We start from the raw sequence: 21,866 nt of genomic DNA on the forward strand, positions 1-21,866 counted from the left end.
TCGTTCCTTCCTTCCTTTCCCTCCACGATGAAAAACGGGAGCCGAGCGTCGGATCGAGCACCACTGCGTTGCCTAGAACGAGGGAAAAAAATATCCGTGTCGACCCCTGAACCCGAACCTCGCGTTCGAGAGGAACGCGAGAATCTCGAACGGATGTAAAAATTTCTTCGAAATTTTGGAAAACTTTGGATTGCGAAGATGCGAAAAGTTCGAAAAAGTGTGAAAGAAGGGAAAAGGAGAGAGAGAGAGAGAAAACGAAGCGGAAAATAAATATAGTATCGCGAGATTTGCGAATGTTCCGTGCCACGTGTGGAAAGAAGGGAAAAGTGGATTTCTGGGTCATGCGAGCGTGCGAAGCGATTACGAGAGTCGTTGAAGAAGCTGGTTATTGGAGTTTGCGCGATACTCGCGACAAAACTGGCGAAGGAAGGAAAAAGTAGCGAAAACTCGTGGTCGTGGAATTAGCCCAAAGGGAAAACGCGGAGAGAGAGAGAGAGAGAGAGAAACTTTACGGATGTAAGATATTTACGAGGTTTGTAATTGCGACTTATAAACTCGGTGGATGTAAGACAACTGTACGAGCTTCTCCCTCGTGGGAAAGATAAAATTGCGAATGCGACCAGGTTTTCGCGGTTTCATCGTGGCGAAATGAATTTTTCTATTTTTTCCTCGATATAGTAACGATGGTAATAATAATTGTTTCTGTTCTTTCGACGTTCTTTTTTACGACCGAGATTCAAGGAGAGGAAAAAAAAAATATAGATCTAAAGGAAATTGGGAATATTATCGGGATATACGCAAGATAATAATATAATTCCCTCGAGTCACGGAACAGGTGGACTAGGGAATAAAAGAAATAGACGAGAAAAATATGAATTATTCCTTTAATGATACCTGACGAAGCAAATATATATATAAATTTATGATACATCTCGGGCCAGTCGTTGAGATAAAAACTCGTCTTTCGTTGTTCCGTAATAAAAAAGGAAAAAAAAGAAAAAGAAAAAAAAAGATACAACGAAACAAGATTCATCCTTCCTGAAAAATTTCCCTGTTCTTTTCTTTTTCCACTTGTTTTTTTTCTTTCTTTTTTTTTTTTTTTTTTTACAAAAGCATATTAAACTAATACCGTTAAAAAATTAATCGATCGATTGCCGATCGTATCTGGCACTGTTCGACCTTGTTTCTTCCCGACTAAAAACTCGACGATACTCGCGCTCGGGCACCGCGAATTCATCGTATCGCTCGACGAACGAATTATTAGGAAAAGAAACGAGAGATAGAAAGAGAAAGAGAGAAATAAAGAGAAAGAGCACGATTTACGCGAACAATAGCGAACAATAGTCTCTCGCAGCTCTACTTTATATTATCACAGACAATCGACGAAGGGCGTCCGTTATGCCCTCGCCACGTTCACGGAATCTTGGTCGGGTTTGGTGGGTAATGGCCTGTTCGCCATCTTGCTCGTTGGAGCGGAGGTTTGCGGCTCGGGTAATTCGGAGTACAAGTGGGCAGTGGCGTCGGACGGTTCGGCGTACTCGCACAGCAACGAGTTGGGCCTTTTGTTATTATTGTTGTTGTTGTTGTTAGTGCTAGTAGTGTTGTTGCTGCTGCTGTTTCCGTTGCAACTGCTGGTCGACTTGGACCCGACTTGGAGGATACTCTCGCCGAGAGCCTTCAGGAAGCTCATGGGTCTGCCCTGATTTCTCGACGGGGGTTCGAACTTTGGACCACCACCGTTGTCCGGTGGTGGTTGTTTTTGACGAGTCTCGGTCTTGGCCGAGCGACGATGATCGAGAAGGTGATCGTTGACGACGTCCGGTGGCAACGGTTGAGGCGCTCTCCCTGCCAACGTGGCGAGGATCGGTTGAGACAGTCGACTGGTGCTTGGAACGGTTTCGTCACCCGGCAGCTCGGCGTACAGATGATTCTGCTCGTGATTGGCCCTTCGATCCCGGGGCTCGGTGTACTCGGTTAGAGGCGGCCTAGCCTGTATCCCGCTCGGCAACAGCTTCTCCAACGAGGGAGCTTTCGTGCCCACGCTGACGACGGACGGCCTCGCAGCTCCCCTCGACCTCCTCCGCCTCGGCTCGATCACGTCGTACGCGTTCTCCTCCCCTCGCCCCCGATTCCTCTCCTCCTCCTCCTCGTCCTCGTTGTTGTTGTTGTTGTTGCAACTCTCCTCCACCTTGATCAGATCGTACAGATGCTCTATCATGTCCCTCGCCTGGTTGTAATTGTCGGGATCGTTCAACCTCTCCCTCAGATCCCTCAGGTACTCCTCCGTCAACTCCTCGGGCAACGTTTGCGTCGCCTTGTTCTCCGTGTAAGGGTACAATCCTTCTGCGCCTCCTCCCTCCTCCTCCTCCTCGTCCTCCTCCTCATCCTCCTCCTCCTCCTCCGTTCCCTCCTCCGCCTGGGACGTTTCCACGTCGAGAATCCGCGTCTCCGGTTGAAGGCCCGCGTACTCGTGCACGCTCAGCCTCGATATCGACCTGGCGGAAGTGGCTGCCGTGATTCCACCGCTGGCCGACAACCAGCCGGTTAGATTGGCGAAGTGGCCGGACGTCAACTTGGGGCAGACGCCGCTTCGCCGCATGTACAATATTCCGGAGGCGAGGATGACCACCAACACGACGAACACTGCCAGCACGCAGATCACGACGATGATCCTCTTCTCGCGTTGCAGTTGCTCGGAATCGCTCATCTCAACGTCGAAGTAACCCTTGTGCCTGGGATAGACGTGGGGGCCGACGCTTGGCGGGCTGACGGTTGGCTCGGGCTTCGCGGACGGTTTCTCGCAAACGATGTGATCCCCGGGCGCGCAAATGATCCTCGTGAAGTTTCTCATCGACATGTAGCCCTGGGGTAGATTGAAACACTTGTCGAGAAGTTGATCGACCACGCAGAAACTCGAGTCCATCATCCACGAAACGGAGCTGTTCTTCCCCGTCACGTCCCGTATCCAATTGTCCAGGCCGCACCTGCACTGCTCCTTGAAGTAATTGTTCCCCACCCTGGCCGTGTTCACCCGTTGGGAGATCGCGGCGAATTTCAACGAGCCGGCCCTCGCCTTCTCCACGTGGTTCCCCGTGAATGAGAACTCGAAGTTGGGGGCCGAGGTCGCGTCCACCTCTGCCGTGATCGCGTCCGTCTCCAGCTCGACGAACAGATTGTAATCGATGGCTATGTGGTTCCACTGGTGGAGAACGATCGCGCCTTGGTGCAGGCTCAGGAACTCGTTGTTGTTGAAGCTCACCGTAGCCGCGGATATGTCGATGGCGCCGGTATCCACCTCGGACAGCCTGCGAACGCGAGAGCGAACGTTCGTGCTTTCAATTCTTGTTGCGCGTGGAAGAGAAGAAAAAAAGGAGCTCGTCTCGCTTAGTCATCGATATCGAACGCGCTGTAATTTTTCTTCATAAAGATTGAAGGAAATGGTGGGGGATTTTCGTTCCTTACGATTTTCGAGGTTGGAAACGCAGGTCGGAGCGACGAGGAACGCAAACATGGGAGATGTCTCTGATCAAACAGCGAGCGAGACAAAGGGAAACGAGGGTCTCTACCTTGAATATTGTATGGTGAGGTTGTCGTGGCCAGCCCGGAAGGCTCCTCTCTCTATACTCTTCAATCTGACGTCGACGAACTCGAGGCTGTGGATTAACGCTCTGTCGCTAAACGCCCCAGTCTCGATCTCCAGGATCGTCGCGTTGCTTATGGTCACGCTGAAGATCGTCATGGCGCAGAAAGCGTTCTTGCGGACCACCTTTGTCCAGATATCGTCCATGCGGACCTCTGCAACCGCCGATGGGAACACCGCTGTCGGCAACTCCGTGATTCTCACGCTTTGGAACATAATCTGCAACGCAAAGGGAATTCGAGAAATGGAGATTATCGTTCGAAACCGGTGCTGCGCTATATTCGGCCAATCGCCGAATTTTCCCAAGCCAACAGGAATAGGAAACAAATAAATCTCTCTTTGTCTTAAACGACTTATAAACGCGCGCTTATAGACATTTAAGAAAAAATAATCGGATAGATGGATGACCTTGGTCGCTGGTCCATGCCTCCCGTGTTGAGAAGCTTCGAGTTTGAACGCATTGCTAGACAGCTCGAGGGTCGGCACCTCCCTGACGGTGATCCAGAGCAGCCTGGAGAAGGCGTTCGGCTTGATCCCCACGTTCCTGCATCTGGATATCGAAACGCTCAATGTCCCCCGCGAGTTCCTGAACGCGTGACTTTCCAGGATCACGCTGTTGCACTCGGACACCTCGAGATGCGTGTTAGGGGCGCTCAAGTTCTGAAACGCCTGCCTCTTCGCAACCAGGCTGTAGATCCCGGACACGTGGACGCGTTTCAAAGGTGCCCCATCCGCGAAAGCGCCCGATTGGATCCTCAACTCCCTGCAATGAGAGACCTCGACTTCCATCGCCTCCGACGGAATCGTTCCCTCAAGTAATTCCACGTCCTGACGACCATAAAAAAAAAAAAAGAAAATAAAATTACAACGTTCGTATATCGATGAGAGATACTTCTTTGCGCTAAGAAAATTTGGGGAGAGGATGTAAAAATATATGTTGTTAGGAGATGTTATTCTAGATTTTGAATGGGAGGTCACGACGAAGAATGCGAGTTAAGACAGGATGGATATAAATTACACGTATTTTGTACGGAATCGAGAGATGACGCGATAAATATACAAACGCGGTATGAATAGACATGGCAGCAGCCGTGATCGTTTGATGCGTGTTTCGAAGGCGATTAAAATGCAAGGGAAAAAAAATGTAGAGTTTATCGATCGGACGAAGCGACGGTTCGTGCATATTTGCCAAGAACCGAATAAAAAAAAAAAAAAGAAAGGAAAGGAAAAAACAAAAAGAGCGAAATCGGGACGACCTGTAATTGGGTGCGCGTCAAACAGAGGATAGTTGAGAATATTTCCATTTTTATTGGTACGCTACAGATGACGATGGCGGTCTCCCGCGGCGGCGGAGGAGAGGAGAGTTCAATTTCAACCGTCATAAAATTTATGTAATTGCAAATATCATCCCTCTCGATGGGATAATGCTATACCTTTCGCCCGTAATTCCGCAACGGTGAAAAGAGAGGAAAGAATGGGAGGGAAGGGAATGGAAGAGGGATTTTAATAGACTCCCTAGAATAATTTCTCGGAATAATTTGCGTATTACGACTCGGGCGGCGATGAATAATAATTAGATAGTTAAAAATCTCCATAATGAAACGGAAGTCCTTTGCCCTGTGTCGCGTTTGAAAATCAACAAGTGAATTTCTATTAGGTTGAATCGCGGAGAGGCAACTGGAACGGCAACTGGATGGAAAAAACGAGTGGTAAAAAAAAAAAAAAGAGAGACGATCATAAATACCTAGAAGTACGAACTTTGCGATTATATATAATAACCCTCGTCGTCTCCTTTCTTCTAAATTTTCCATACAACAGATTTTGAAATTCAATTACCTACCATCAATCCTCTTATTTAATTTCTCTTATTTTTAACCGATATCGCGTCCTTTAAACTTTTCTTTAAACGAATGATAATTCCTCTTCGAAATCCGCATTACGGATCTTCGTGAGTCGAAGCACACAGCGTGTATTTTTCTCTCTCTCTCTTGAAAGAGAGCAAGGTGGATCGATAATGAGACGGAAATATTTTTTTCGCGCTCGAATCCACGCGAGAAGTGAATCACGCGATTGAAATACACGGGAAATATCATCGTTACGACTGCTGCTCATCCAAGGTTATGCTCGTCTCTTTGTACTCGTCTCTCTCCTTCTCTCTCCTCGTGCACGGTTTTTTTTTTTTCATTACGTAACAACGGAACGATCGATATCGATATCGCGTCTCGGATGCGTCTTCGGATTCTCGGGTGAAATGGAACGGCAAACGACGTTCCCAACAACGAATGCGAAACGAAACGCGAAGAATTGGGCGCATTTCGAAATGCGTGCACGCGTACGAAATCGAATCTTATCCTCTCTCTCGTTCCCTGGAATCGATCGTCTTCGAAGAGCGATTCGTTTTCGGATTTCTTCGAATTTCGTTCGTTCGTTTCTCTTCGAATCGTTGGAAAATATAAAGGAAAACGGAATGGAAGAGGAATGGCGATTGAATTAACCCGTCCGTCATTAGCACACACACATATACACAGAGACATTCTCACGCGTTTTCCGTGACATACTAATCACGTTGCCGTGAAAGAGAAAGAGAGAGATAAAGAGAGAGGGAGCGAAATTGTTGGCCCACGACGAGTTACCTTTAAAAGTACTTCCGCTGACGTCGGCTTCCTGCCTGTTCCCCGCTATCCCGCACGTTTGTCAGCGCGCCAGTTTAATGAAATGTTCGAACGCCATGCCAAGCAATAATTCCGCTGTTTCTCGGCCTTCCCTTTAAACCACAACTCGTTGCAAACGAGTCGCGTGTACGAGCAATTACCGGAGGGAGCGATTTGGGAGGGGAAATCAATTTTCCACGGAAATGCGAACGCGGAAAAATTGAAGAGAATTCGTCGATTCGATTCGATTCGATTCGTTTCGATTCGATTCGATTCGCTGGGGAAAAATTCACCGCGTGAAATGGACCGGTGGAAAATAGGTGGAAAAACAGGCTTTCCGAAAAATTTTCAAATCGCCGCGATATAAAAATGGAGTACGCCACGTCTCTCGGATCGGCCGTATCTCATTTTTCCCCGAACGCGTACCGACAACGCTCGTTTATATTCATGCCGTTGCCGAGTTTATCTTTGCGAAAAAGACGACCGAGTTTAACAGAGAGAAGAGAAGAGGAGCTATAGTTTGGAAAAGCTTGGAAAGACCGTTACGACGAACCCGCCCGTTTTTGTAAAAATCCGTGGCGAAACGACGTTCGACGCCACGCCTATGTAAGCCGGAACGAGTCGAAATTTACATGAGAAAACAACTCGTTGCAACGAAAACAACGTCGCTGAATGGAACGCTGAACATATATATATATATATATATAGCAGGTCTGGATCCCATTTTTTCGAAAGAAAGGCGGAACACAGATATCGAGAAGATGAAAATCTCTCGCGAACCCTACGACGTATCCTCGCGTTCGTCCATCGGAAAGCGAGAGCCCTGTTTTCGAGCAGCGGTTCGAGTCGGTATTTAGTTAAGGCTCGAACGACAAAATCGAGGTGTCGCGTCGGTTCTCGGGCTAAGCCTCCGCCAGACGATGCTGTAATCCCTTAATACCCTTCGTATCCCCCGAGCTCTTTCCATGCCGCGTATAATGCGGGGGAAGATTGTAACGATCCGTGGTCGGTCGCCGAGAAAAATGCGCGTAACTGCGTCAACGGTCGCGATAAATGATCGATATTTTGTATCGACAAATGTTCACCTTGCGCCACAACGGGCGTCTCGACGAGAAGAATGGATTTTCGGGAAAATTATTCGACGAAAATTGATAGCGGTCGGGAGAGAATTGGAAACCGGTTTCTAACGACTTCGAGCCGAGTGGAAGCTTCCTCTTCTCGGGAGCGGAATTCTCGACGATTTGTTTATCTTTCTGGTCGCGCTATTCTCGGTTTCTCGGCGCGTTTCGTTCCCGAACGAACGTTTTCGAGAAGGAAAGGCTGCTTCTGCCCCCCTTCCCCTCTTTTACCTTCGGCGCGGCTAAATTCGTTATCTCGGAAGATAATTTTGGCCCGCGAGATATCGCAGCATTTCGATTCGACGAGAACGAAAGCCGACCGATCCGACCTCTCCTTAAGGGAGACGACACGGTTCATTGTGATGCGTTCCGTTCGCTCGCCGGAAAGAAACACGATACTCTTTCGAGGAAAGTGTACGACCAGGATAATTAAACAATTGTCCACGTTCCATCCTCGTAAATTGTGCCGTCACGCGGCTGCGTTTAAAATTCTTCCCCAGTCTCTTTTGATTTATTTCGAAAGGAAATCAGGAACCCAACCGTCCCTCGTCCGTGTTGTTTTTAAAAAAGTAATTGTAAACAATAATACATCCTTTCGCGCTGATATCGAATAATAATAATAATAATAATAATTCGTTAAAAGCATACGTCCTCGTAAAATCATTCTCCATTTTCATTTGTATGTTTATATCGTGTTTCCGATATATCCATTTCCATTAACGGAAAACTCGCAACTTTTAATTTCGAGAGAGAGAGAGAGAATACTTCGTAACGAAGTAAACTTTCCGTCTTCGATTTAACAACACCGTTCGACCAACTTTCGAATTCCTTCCATTCCCCGAGCATAATTGAAAAATTATTACAGAAACGTTTGTCTTTCGTCCCGATCTCGAGGAATCAAACGCTCGAATTCTCAGCTCAGGTGGAAAAGGATCGCGACGACTTTGACGCGCTGGTTGCGCGGATTAACGCCCACGCGAGCGTTAATTGGAGCGAGGGAGGGGGGGGGGGATGGAAACGATGTCGGAGAATCTGTCGCGAGAACAATGGGGCCAGCGTGGCTGGAAGTCGGTTGAAATTACTACGCGAGGCTTGTTTCTCCCGATTGTGTTGCCCGATTAGGAGAGTGGCGCGCGTACGTTACCGCGAACGAGTAGCGTTCCGCCGCGTCGGCTTCGTGGAAAACGAAGCAAGGTGCCGCTACTATTTTCGAGGAGGAAACGTTTCGAAAAGGGGCGGAGCCAGTTTTGCCGATGGATCGAGCTGTGCCGATCGATTATTTACGGGGAATTAATCTTTTCTGCTTCTCCGTCCGCGTCGAAAATTCACGCTATTTCGTTCGCTGTTTTATCCGAAAAATTTAGAAAATTTTAGGATTATAGGAAGAGAAAAAGAATACAACGCACGATCGAAGGCAAAGTCGTGTTTTTCGCGATGGAACGATTGTGAAAATTTCCTCGAAACGAAGTTACTGTTTTTTTCTATTCGTGAAGGAATCTCGCGATCAACGGAATGCATTTACTTTTTTCCTCCTGCTTGGCAGCAAGTAAGGATCAAAGCTTGGAATGCAGAGACGAGTTGAACGAAGTAGCAGCGTTGAAATTACGTTTTATGCGAAAGATGTAGCTAGATGTCGCGTGACGAGGAGCGATCGAGGACAGGGCGCGGCGATACGATTACTTCCTGCTAACCACTCCTCGCTCCCGTCGCACCATTAACGAATGAACTCGAAACGGAACCGTCGAATTACATTCCGTTTACCACCGCAATTTTTGCATTACAAGACTTTGCTACTCGCTGTAAACCGAATTTCATCGTGTTCCGTTTTTTCGTCTCGCCGAAGATTCTTCAAATTTTCTCCAAAATAACACGACGTAATTGAAAACCCAAGACTTTGTGTAAATAATTCGCAAGAAATTGCACGCCGTTGATTCTAAAAAATATCGTGAAAATTTCATCGGATTTCAAAAGAGGAGAAGAAGAAGAGGAGGAGGAGAAAGAAGAGGAGCGTTTATAAACACGATTCCCCGTAACGTATGACTTGGATAACTTGGAAACGTTTTCACGGGGTGCATCGGTGACGTCAGATTATCCGGCGGAGAACAGCTGGGACGTTATTTCTTCGAAATAAAGTCGAAGAACGGGAAAAGAACTTTTCCCTCCTTCGCGTGAAGTGGATGCATGGAGAGGACACCGTGTCCACCGTGTTCCCTATGCTCGATCGATGACTAAGGCCTCTCTTAAAATTCCGTTTCCATTTCGCGCGCTGACTCAAAGGAACGGGGATAACGCCGGCTATTTTCTGCATCTAGTCGCAGTTGTCACAAAGGGGGAGCAGCCGAATTATGAACGGTGCTTAAACGCTCTCCGTAATTGCTTCTACGTCTCGATTCGATTAATTGTGACATTTAGATATAGATCGTTAAATCCCTCCGCGAGACAGTAATGATATATCTTCCTTGCTAAGACAATAACGAATCTTTCGAGAAAATTAAAGGAGGTGGAAAGTGTAAAAGTATCAGCTTTGACAGAAACCTCGTGTCTCCCTATGGAGAGAGGGGAGAAGAAAAAATTCTTAAAGGGATGAACGTATACGCGTTTCGAGGGGAAATAAGGAGGCAGTGGCGAGGAAAATGTTGGGGTAATAATCGAGTTTAGAGGTCGGATCGTAAACGAGGAGAGACAGAGAGAGAGAGCTTACCCTTAACCCCGAAGGGCTCTCGCGTTTCGAAGGTTTCTTCCGCGAAACGTTTCTCTTTCTTGGAGCCGCCACAAGCGATTCACCGCCCGAGGTGAGGGAAGGAGAAGGAAAACAAACGGGAAGAAGAGGAGGAATGCGGAGAGTCCCCCTGGGAACTCCGGTGGGAGGGGGTGGCTCGGTGCCCGGAGGGTAAATAAACGATTTGAGACGGATGCGGCGGTCGCCGAAAATCGAGATCGACGGTGGAAACAAACGAGGGACGAATTAAATCCGCGATTAACCAGACGGCGGAATCTCGTAACCGGGCGTGGAAAAATAGGCCAGCCGCGGAGAAATGGACGATAGGAGCGTAACGTAAGTGGCGTCGAAACGGAGGCCTCCCCTCTTCCGTAAATTGCGGGGATAAATTAAAGCGGAAGTGAATTAAAGTTGCATGGTTGGAAGACTGCTAGGACAAACCAGGCTTTTGATCCTGGCTGTGAATAGAGAAAGAAAGAGAGCTCTTTTCTTGTTGAAAGAATTTGCATTAAAGCAGGTGTGTGGTTGGATGCGAAGGGAGAGCTTCCTTCGAAAATTACACGGTCGAAGAAATACTCGATCGAGAGGATAAATAATTAAGGAGTATCGGCGGGAGGGAGAGGACGCGTGTCGCGAATGGCCGAGGGCAAAAAGCGGCGGGGCTACTGGCCAGGATTTTAAGGCGTCCGGTCACGAACTATCGGCGATCCGCCACCTGAATCGAAATTGACGAACGGCCGACAATGGCGTTCCCATTGCGGATTATAACGCGCGCTTCCAGCCGAGAGAAGCCCTCTGAGGAGGGCTTGATTTTATGTACAGCGCGAATCAATTTTTTCTCGTTCGCGGAAACAAAAGGTTGCTCCCTTCCTTCCCTTTCCGATCCAATCGTTCGATTTTTCCTCCATTTGTGCGCAGCTATTTCCATTATTTCGGATCGATAGTTTGTAAGAAAATATCGTACGCCTCGATCGTGGAAAAGAAAGGTTCGAGAATGATAAGATAAAGGTATAAGAGCACGCGTTTCCTCTCACAATAGTCGAATCAGACGTGACTCTTATCGAAAACTATTTCGGTGATAAAACGATGATAATAAATGCGTGTTTTCTTTTGTTTTTCTTTACACTGGAATAACAAGAATTTGTTCCTCTTCTCGTCGAAAGAATTTCCGCAGTTTCTTCCTAGTGGATGGAAATTAAAGGGATCGAGGGCGGGTTCGATAATTTTCGCGCTGATTCGTGATGACGCGACAGAAACGGAGAAGTCGGGCCGGTTTAAGAACAATGAAACTTTGGAAAGTTTGCGCCGGTGACGAAGTTGGCCGCGAGTACAGAGGCTAATTGAAGAGAGCTAGGAGAGACAAACCTAGTAACAGATCTTCTCTCGAAGGATAGTCGGTGTTTGTAGTTATAATTCAGACAACTGTAATCGAATTATTCGTGATTCGGTTAACTTCTCTCCACGCCTCTCTTGGTAAATGTCGTCTTCTTGGGAAATTGACAACGGTTATCCATTATACGTTTAATTCCCGATAATTGCGCCTTCTTGCTTCGTCTCTTTACATTCTCAAAAAATTATTCTCTTCGATGATTCGAACATAGACGAGTCAGAAATTGAACGAGAAGAAGAAATATATATATGTATATACTTTCTTTGCTATCTTTTTTTTTCCTTTTCGAAAGAATCAAAGTCTAAATGTATGTCAAAGTACATGTTACGAAGCGTTTAAAGATAACGATTTATTATCTATGCGTGATTCACGAGCGAGAAAAGGTGAATAACGTTATCAAAACGTTCCTTTGTCTCGTTATCAATTTTACGAACGTTTACTTTTTACGAAAGAAAAAGAGTGGAATCCAAAATTTCTAATTCTTTTCGTAGATCTCGACATCGCGAAAGTATAGTGTATCGATAGAATATCCGTTGGAAACACAGCGTTGTTCAAAGGGAATTAGGTCTGTTTGGAGGAAGGAACGAAGATAAAGAAAACAAAGGGGAAAGAAAGAATGGCGGGAAAGTGATAGAATTGGAGTTACTAGACGCAAAGGGGGAGGCAAACACGGGGAGGGAAGATAGGCAGAGCGAGAAAGCGGAAATAAATAGGAGAAAGAGGCGGATCTTGAGGGAATCGCACGGTGAAGAAGTCAGAGGTTCGAGAGTTCCAACTCCCCGGTAAATCCTTCCGTGCCGAGATGTCGAAAGTTTCTCTTTGTCAGAGAGTCGTTCGAGGATCGCGTCGTTACTTGACACAGTTGCAACCGAGCGAACGAAACCGCAAAAGGGGTCTGGTTACCGTTCCCGGAAGCTGCGTCGAATTTAAAATTCCAGCGGAGAAAAAAGGAGGGGGGGTCGTCACGACCAATCGAGCGTATTCAAAGAACGAAACGCACGAAAGTTATCCCACGCTCCAAACTGGGTTGTTCTTTTCGTAACAAGTTTCAACATTTTAATCATCGTTTTTAATCTCGTCGAATTCGGTAAACGAATTCGATAAACGCTTTCACCGATCGATCATTAAACGTTTGAATGAAGATATAAAATGGAAGAAAATATATATATATATATATAACGTTTGTGTGTAAACAGAAAGGGGGGAAAAAAAGAGGTTAAAGATCGTTGAAGCGAGAATCGAACAATTTTCACGTCTCGATGAGATCGAATTGGTTAGTATCGTTGGTAAAATTGTTACAGCCGATGATTTTCCGATTCATTAAGCTTTAACCTCGATTACAAGTAATATTCGTTGGTGCGGATTGTTTCACGCGCGTAAAATATTATCTTTGTAAAGTCGAAATGTGATTTTTTTACAATTTCGATTTTAGAAAATCTCGTTTTTGTCGCGCGAGTTTTTTGCGACGAAATTAAACGAAAAGAGAAAAGGGAAAGAAAGAAGAAAGAAAAAGGTTCGACGATAAATTTAATTTAAACACCGAACAACGAGGCTTGCGCATCGAAGACGAAATAAAAAGAAGATATTGAGAGATAAAGAGATTGATAAGACGAAGCAAACAAACTCGCGAACTCTAGGTGGAGAAGATTTTTATTATTTTTTTCGACGCACATTCTTTTTTTCCAGTTTACTTCCAATAAAATTAAATGGAAAAAAATTTAATCAAAAAGTAATAGTAACGCAGTGCAGCGAAACGAAATTAAAAAAAGAAGAAAAGAAAAAAGAAAAAAGATGGAAAGGTGGATAATGCAGCGGAAATAATACTACAGATGAAGAAAGATTTTATTACTTCGTCCATGCGTATTACGGCGGTGCAAACTTCCGTAGAAGAAAATGGAACGAAAAGGAGAGAGAGAGAGAGGAAAAAAAAAGAAAAACGAACGATGCATTTAATTAAATGGAACAGCGTCGATACCGAAACGAAAAAAAAAAAAAAAAATCGAAAGAATCGAGGGGCAAATGGATAAGGTAGCGCGAACGACAAATGGAAAAAAGATTGCACCGCAAAGCGACTTCCGTTTTAAACTTGACACGTCCACGCCTGTCCCACCGAGCCAAACCGCGATAACATTGCGTAAGATTTGAATTACATGGAAATACGAGACGATGTTTTCGAAAATGCTTCCAATTTCTAGCTATTGTTTACCTCGAATCATATTGCGAATCGATACGAAACGAGAGACGCCACGAAGGTTCAATGTCCGATCGATGGATCATCTTGCGAGCATCGGTCAAAGTCGCGTCCCGTCATCCGTGAAATTCCGTGAAACGTATTCTCGCTCGTCGATTTTCTCTCGATTTCTTAAAAATCTTACTGTTAGTTATCCCCTCCCCTCCTTAAAACAACCGTTAGATTTATCTTGGAAATTCGATCCAGCCGCATTAAGAAAGAAGATAAACACGGTTGCAGCAGAAGTATGTAAGTTAATCAGATTCGAGAAAATTTAAAATCGGCGGTATCACGAACAGGTAAGATCGGGAGGAGCAGACCGCAAAACCACTACGCATCACGCGCTTGCACGAGAGCGTGCGAATTTCGAAGCGGGCCGCTTGTCACGGGAATGCCGGAAGTTAATTCGTGGAATGACCGGTGCAGGCCTTCTGGCTCTCGCGTCAAATTACTTTTCCTGCGTACGTTCGGAGAGGTTCAGCGTACGAAAGCCGGTAGATAGCGCCAGTGGGTATTCGTTACACGCCACCTCTTCTCTCGTCCACGTGTAACGTAATGATTCGATCGATCGTCCCAATCCAACTTTTCCTCCTCCGCTCGCTTTCTGACGCTCGTTCCTTCGAGAAGATTTACAGTATTTTTGTAAAAAATTAATCGGATATGATAAACGTGTCGTTGCTAACGCTATTTCAGACAGGTATTTTGTTGTATCGAGCAGCAACGAAAACTCGTCGAGCATCGTTTCAAAGTTTGAATCTGGTTGGATAATAGCGAGCGTCAGCAGGTGGCTTTAAATGCTCGAGTCGTTAACTGCACAGCGAGATTTGAAAATTTCAATTACATCTTAAAGACGAGATCTTAGAAAACGTGTTTCCTACGTACGAATTTCGATCAACCATGGAAACGTTGAAAAGCCGCTCGTCTGAGACGGAAATAGCGGTTGGAAAGAAGTTGGGATCAGCTGCCAAGGGTCATCGCGAGGCAAGGTCATCTCGGCTCGAGAATTCAAGAAACAATGAGCCCCTTATTAGCTCCTACGAGAAACACGAAACGCGGATAATATCGAGTGAAATAGAGGAGGAGAGGAGGAACGCGTAACGGCGCTCTCTCCTCGGCGTTGCTCAACTTTGCCCCGCGAATATATATATATATATATATATATATCTCTTCCACGATCGCGTGCCACCATAGCGATGTCGAGAAAGATGTCTCTAAGACGCGAGATACGTTTAAAACGCGAACCAGTTACCGGACGAGCACACGTCGTGAACGTAAGAGAGAGAAGGTTATAGTTGACATTATTTTGTGACACCTGCTACGATACCTGCGTTCTTATTTGAATTACGAAGAAAGTTTACGAATATAAAGGTGATGATATATTTTGCAATAGCATGATATATATATATATATATATAAGGTGTTTCAAAACTCAACGTAGTTGAGAAATGTTGGGAATTGTCGATATTATCGGTAATATCGACGCGAGGTTGCATTGCACGGGAGAAGCATTTACGAAATCTTGCATAAACTGTTACGATTCGACACGATGGTTGCGTACGAGGGGAATTTTGAGAGATTTAGTCACGAGGGTTGGCATATATACGGCACGGCTTATATACGTGGCTGCATAAAGCATACGGTTTCGATTGCGACACTTCCTCTCGCGTCCTCTCACTTTTAGAATCTCGCGTTCTAAGGATGGACGTGTAGTAACTGTTGCGATATATTCCTGAAAATATACGACCCACGAAAATATACTCTACTTTTGAAAAAGAAGAAAACGTAAAATTGAAACGTAAATCTCGAGGAGAAAGACTAGCTGTAACTTAATTAAATTAAAATTCCTATCGACACGTGCAACAATAAGCTGTATAAAACGAAAACCAATTGAATCAACTGGTGCATTGAAAATCGCATATCCCTTTGTCTCGACTTTACAATCCAACGTGTAATTTCGTTCGCGTCGGGGGGAAAGAGTGGAAAATCGGCGTGGCATTATCGATAAAGTCAGAGGGGGAAAATTTTGCCTTATCGCAAGCCCGTTCTTTCTCGCGATCCAAAACTCTGGCAAAGAACCGGTGAGTAATCCGGTACGATTTCGCAAGCGCGTACGGTAAATTGGACGCGTACGAGAGAGAGAGAGAGTGGAATGGCTGGATGGGCCACTTCGCACGTGTGGCCAATCGCGATAACTCGAGTGTGCTCGCGGGGTGTTACAGAGAATTATCGTCGGGAATGAACGAAGCAGGATGTCGGCTATATCTACGCCCCCGAGCGAATTCTCCAGACAAAGCCGGGCAAACCGCAATCGGGCCAGATGCGCGTGCACGTATTGTGCGCCGTGCCCTGTCCTAAAATAATATATCTGCCCTGCGGGGATACACTGCGGCTCATAACACGCTGCGTGCCGCAATCTCTATCCGGCCCGTTTATTAGGTTATCGAAGTTGGTCCTCGGCTGCCGGTAACCGGCTTAGTTATCGTCGATTCCCTTCGATTTCGAAGGATCGTCGCGTCGAGTGAAAGATCATTTCTTTCGACGAATCGGAGAAGGAAGAAAAGGTTGGATTGGAAAACGGTCGATCGAAAAGGTGGGGCGCCGGATCCGGACGATAAACGACACCCGTAATTCTTCTCCCCCTCGCATCCCGTGGTGGCGCGACACAACGCGCCCGCATGATTACCGCGTGTCGACTGGGTCGGTAACACCCAGAGAGAGATTCGTCGTGGACCGAAGTGTAATTCGTTGAAAGAGCCTATTGTGAATAAATTGAGGCGGAGCAAGGATTGGGTAGCGGTCACAGAGTTCTCTCGCGGTGTGCTCTCTCGTGTTCATCGCGTGGTCCGTTTTGTACGGATGAAATTCCCACCGCGGCCCCTCCCTCCCCCTCCGACGCCCCGTCAATTTATTAATCCAACCGACGACCGCGTTCGACGACCGACGCCGCGGTATATATATATATATATATATATATGTATATAAAAGGCGGAGAGGTGTTGGTCGTATCAATTATTCTTCTCATTGTTGTTGTTGTTGTCGCACGGATCCACGCAAATCGGGGTCACGAACTTCCCATTTTCAGGAATGGATCAACGATCGACCGACTTTATCCACGTAATCGATACATTGTTTTTTCTACACCGTTTCGAATTACGAGGTTTGGATGGAGATGAATCGGCTCCCTCCTCCCTCCAGCGTTTATTATTAATCGAGCGTGATTCGGCGATATCCGGCGAGCGATTGAATTCGAAACGTTCTCTCCAAGGAGAACGTTTATCGCCAAGGAGAAGGGAGAAGGAGGAGGAGGCAAGGTCCGCGTGCGCGCCTATATAACTCCATAACTGGAATCGTTGCGCCGCGCCAATTTACGGTCAACGTCCCGGCCGCCACCGTTCTTGTACACCAGCGTTCTACGCGATAAGGTTAATCGGCGATTTTTCAAATCCGTAACTAGAGGGGGGAGGGGGGGAGAGGGGAGGGCGGCTTTATAAAGGCTGATGAGAGAAGAATGAGGAACGTGCGCGGCGAGGCGCGGAGAGGAAATGCGCGCGATCGACTTGGACAGAGCTCGGTCAACCCTTCGGCCGGAAGTCGCGCACGCCGGAAGTCGACTAGGTTTAGGCGAACGATTTCGTGGCGGGACCTATCGCGACCATCTACGAAGGGGGCTCGCCCCGATACCTCACCACGAATGTATAAACGAGAGATAAAGATAGATAGAGAGAGAGAGAGGGAGAGGGAGAGGTATTCGTGCCACGAGTTTCCTCTCCGCTCGCGTTCAACGTGTCCGAATCCATCGTTGTCGTCTCGTCCAGAAGATATTCCCGATACCTTGTCCCGTTATCCGTTTCCGGAATCGGGAGATTTGGTATTCGGGACGTAGTAGGGAGCTTGTTGGAATAGATCGGATCTAGAAGAAAAGGAAAGGAAGGGATAGATTTAAGAGAGGTTAAGAGAAGCGAAACTTGGATCGAATAATTCGAGTGACGCAACTGCAATTGCAAACAACGCCTATTGCAAGCCTAAGTGCAAACGCAATTATGACGTAATGAATCGAATGGGATTGGAATTTCATTCATTCATCCTCGAATCGATCATCCGTTCGTCCCGCTATTAAAGAAAGCTTAACGCGATCGTTTAACGCGAATAATCGGAGGAGCCCTGTAAATAGAATTAACGACGTTGGAACGATAAGTGACGTCGTGGCTGGATCTGATTCGATTAGGAAGAATATATTTCGTGGACGAACTCGTGGTAGAGGAACGGTGTCGTTGAACCGGGGATGGAATATCGTATACGGCCTCTCTCTCTCTCTCTTCCCCCCTCTCCTCATCCTCTTCCTCCTCTTTCCCTTCCCCCGAACGCGATGAATACAAAGGGAAAAAGATCGACGATTCGTTTCTTTATTCGTTCACGATTAAAGACAACACCCGGTATACATTGCAATGCGTGTCACGCCTACGCGTGTCGCGTCAGGCGTTTGTCGGATCGACAGAAATTACTTTCAATGATACGAAACGTAGTCGGCTTGATAGCCGGTTCACAGAGCCCGTTGAACAAAAAAAAAAAAGAAAGGAAAAGGGAAGATAACGAGGCGATACGTTAAATTAAATCCAACAATAACAACGATAATGATATAAAAGAATTTCGAGAAATTTTTCGCGTCGTTTAATAGGGGATTCGTTCAACGGATATTCTAGAAATTGTTAACGAAGCGTGAAAAATATTTTTGCCAAGCCAAACGTTACGTAAAACTGGTTATCCTTGCGTTTTCCACACGCAGCTCTGAGATCGACGGGAAGATATGGAATAAACGGGGGCCCAGTTCGAAGTCGAGAGGCGTAACGTTGCATCGATACTTAACCCGACCTATCGACTCTACGAATCTAGACCGTCGTTAATTCCGGGACGGGTTATTACCGTCCTTTTTTTTCTTTTTTTTCTCGAGTCATCGACGATTCGTTTCGCGAATAAAATTCCCGAGAAATTCTTAGACATCGCGTTCGAATACCAATTCGATTCGAAAATTTTCACGAGCCGTTCACGAGCCGATCTTTGACCCGTGATTCTCTGAATGTTTTGATCGCCGGTGGAAAACGTGGCGTATCGAAACGCTGCCCGACGACAATAACAATCCGTTGCCCGGTGTTCCAACTCGATTCCCGAGTTTCTCGCGGAAGTTTCTCGATCGAAGGCGAGAGGGAACCGGTTGGTTGGCGGAAAGGTGCGCCGCGATACGACGTACGGTTAATACGATCGGCCGGTGGATCGGTTGGATCGCGTCCAACCGAGACGGGAACGACCGAGTGGAAATAATAAGGCAAAAGGACGCGCGTAACGAACAGGCCGCGTTTAATTCCCACCGCCATGTTCACACGGATCGAACGATTTGTCACGCCGGGTTTCCAATCTCTCTCTTTCTCTCTTGCCGTGGCTAAAACTTTCACTGTTCGAGGAACGTTCACTCTTCGACGAGATTCTCCTCGAAAAGATCGAATTCGTAGAATCGCTCGTTCGAAACCGATCGTTCGTAATTCTCGGAGAAAAGGCTTTGTTCCCTCCTTGTGGTGAAAGAAGAAGAAGAAGAAGAAGCGGGTGCGCGCTATTTGGCTAGAGCGTGGCACCGCTAAGAGCCTCCATTTTTAGATCGCGCGAGAAAGATCGTAACGGGAGATGCTAAGTTATAAGACGCGAAGAGAAGGCGAGGAGGAGAGAGAGAGTTAGTCATCGGGCGCGCATTTGCGTCGCACGTTTCCAGCGTTCGTTATCATGGCGGTCGCGAATCGGAACGGCAAACGTTGCACCGTCTCGCGAGAATATTGGTCGAGGCGGAACGGAAGGTTGGATTTTGTTCGATTCACCTGGTCGTTGGAGAAGACGCATTTGACGTTAATCCAACGGTGTGCCTTGACGGTGCAGTTGCAGCCGTCCATCGCGCATATCCCGGGCGGTGCACTCTCCACCTTGCCAACCAGAAATACTAAACAGCACAGGGACACCGACCATACCACCATCGCACGATCACGCTTCAGCCCGTTCGGCCGCACTCTCCTCCCTCCGCCCATGTTATCGGCGATCCACCGCCACCCTCGATCTTCCAGCGGCAAACAAAAGGCCGCCTTGTTCCACCCGGATCGATCGCCTTCGATTCCTCCTCCACGCGGTGATCTTTCCTCACATCTTTCGTTCACGGCACACCGTTATGCCCCACTTTCATCTGGATCTCGATCTTCCTTCGATCGATCCTTCCTCTTCGATCTTCCTCCAGCCGCTCACATTTGTCCCGAAATTCCAATATCCCCGTAGGATCCGACGTAGTATATTCGTGTATATTCGGAACAAAGGCCGAACCCTCGCGATTCTGTTCCCTCGGGATCCTCGTTTTTCCTCAGCGAAGACCAGCCACGGCCCGGCTTTTCAACGGCATGCTCGGCCGGATGGGACGGATGGACGCGGAGACGAGAAAATGTGGGACGGAAAACTGGTCGAGTGGATGTATCCACCGCGGGATATATAGCGTGTAGAAAGACGCGCGCGGACGGCTCGGCTTTCCGAAGAGGTGGGGCGACTAGAGGCAGGCTGACGCGATCATGACGAAGGTTGCTTTCAAACTGTGGTCGGTGGCATGCACGATCAGTGTCTCTCCTCCCCACCAACAACCGTGCTCCTTACTTTGCCTCGCTCTCGCGTTTATTCTCCCTCTTCGACCTTTTAAAAAGATAAAAGCGCGTCGCGAGGGGCGAGCCGACATTCGACTCGACCGCACTCGTTCCACCAGATTCCGTCCTCTTCACGGACCGAACGGAGGAGCGGATCCTCTTCCTCCTCTCGAGAGGAGGATGCACCGGTTTTCGCGCGGGTCGTAGGGTCGCCGCGCTTGGTCGTCGCTTGCCTTCCAAGGGCCGACCTTGACCAACTTTTGCCAACCTCCTCGTCCATCGCGGATCACCTCGTCGTCGCCGCGTTTGCGTAACAACGCGTTTGTGTTGTGTGCGGTTTTTCCGAGCCACGGGTTACGGTAGAGAAAGAGAGAGAGAGAGAGAGAGAGATCGTGCGTACCTGTTCACGAAGCATCGATACGATATTCTTCATCCGTATCCTCTGTGGTTTTCTCCCCGCGTTATTGTGATCGATTTGACTCGGAAGGACAAATCGATCGCCGTTTGTTATCTCCGTCGGCCATGAATCGCATCGTGCCAGTAATTGGTGAATTTGTTACGAATCGTCGCGTAACGATCGATGTAAGAAATTAGAATTTAGTCGAAAAATGATATTCCTTTCGTGACGAAAAGAGAGAAGGCATTAATGTTAATAATTATAAACGATATCGATGATCATTATTACGAGAAAGGAATTGTATCGTTCCAAGTTCAAAATATTACTCGTTTTCTGACGAAACGTCGAAATAATTTTTCTATTATTCTGTATACGCTTGAAAGTTTAAAAATTTCGAGCGTTTCTCCTTCCCATGAAATTTTCGAGACATTCGCATTCGTTCCATCTCTAATTTAAAAACTTGGCAAATTTTATAATATCCTCTGAAAAAAATCCAGGGAAGGGAAAAAAGATGGAAAAAGGCGCGACGTAAGCCGTGAAAGAGCGAAACGCGCGTATTTTACGAGTTGTTTGCAGGAAACTGGAGATCTAACGCGAAAGACGCGGCAGGCAGGCTAGCGTAAAAACGAGACGAGCCACTTTTCACGGCCGCTTTTCACGATGGACAGCGTTTCCCTAAAATGGCACGGCAGGCATCCGTGGCTGCGTCCGCTTTATGAGCCGAAGGGCCGCCCATTTAATTTCCCATGAGAAATTGCACGTGTCCGCGCAACTTTGCCCTCGTTGCCTTCGTCCCGTCCCGTCGCGTCCACGTCACGCACACGACGCGAAACGTCCATTCATTCATAACGCTCTCTTCTCGAACCAGGAACCACCTGACGCCATCCGAAGTGGCCATTTCCGAAATGACCACGCGCTCCCCATACGTCACATCGGTGCCAACCTTAAAGCCGCCCGATCCTCCATCCCTCTCTCTCTCTCTCTCTCTCTCTCCCGTTCCGTTTCACGTTCCTTCCATCGATCTCCTTCCTCGTGTCTCGTGTTACTCGACGTGGATCTCGT

The 21,866-nt window shown here is 47.1% G+C and overlaps 2 protein-coding genes across 14 annotated transcripts in view; one reads left to right on the forward strand and one right to left on the reverse strand.

Moving 5' to 3' along the window:
- LOC551203 (E3 ubiquitin-protein ligase MYCBP2) overlaps positions 1-21,866 on the forward strand; it is a 176,350-nt gene that overhangs the window by 142,342 nt on the left and 12,142 nt on the right. The window lies entirely within an intron of this gene.
- On the reverse strand, positions 869-20,470 carry LOC100578600. The gene is made up of 4 exons (XM_003249064.4): positions 19,610-20,470; positions 4,049-4,468; positions 3,567-3,859; positions 869-3,305 (listed from the first exon to the last, which is right to left on the reverse strand). Exons 1-4 carry the CDS (start codon positions 19,811-19,813, stop codon positions 1,397-1,399), a joined length of 2,826 nt encoding a protein of 941 aa, XP_003249112.3. The 5' UTR covers positions 19,814-20,470; the 3' UTR covers positions 869-1,396.

The sequence above is a fragment of the Apis mellifera genome, linkage group LG1 (genome assembly GCF_003254395.2).
Source record: "Apis mellifera strain DH4 linkage group LG1, Amel_HAv3.1, whole genome shotgun sequence".
Lineage (NCBI taxonomy): Eukaryota > Metazoa > Arthropoda > Insecta > Hymenoptera > Apidae > Apis > Apis mellifera.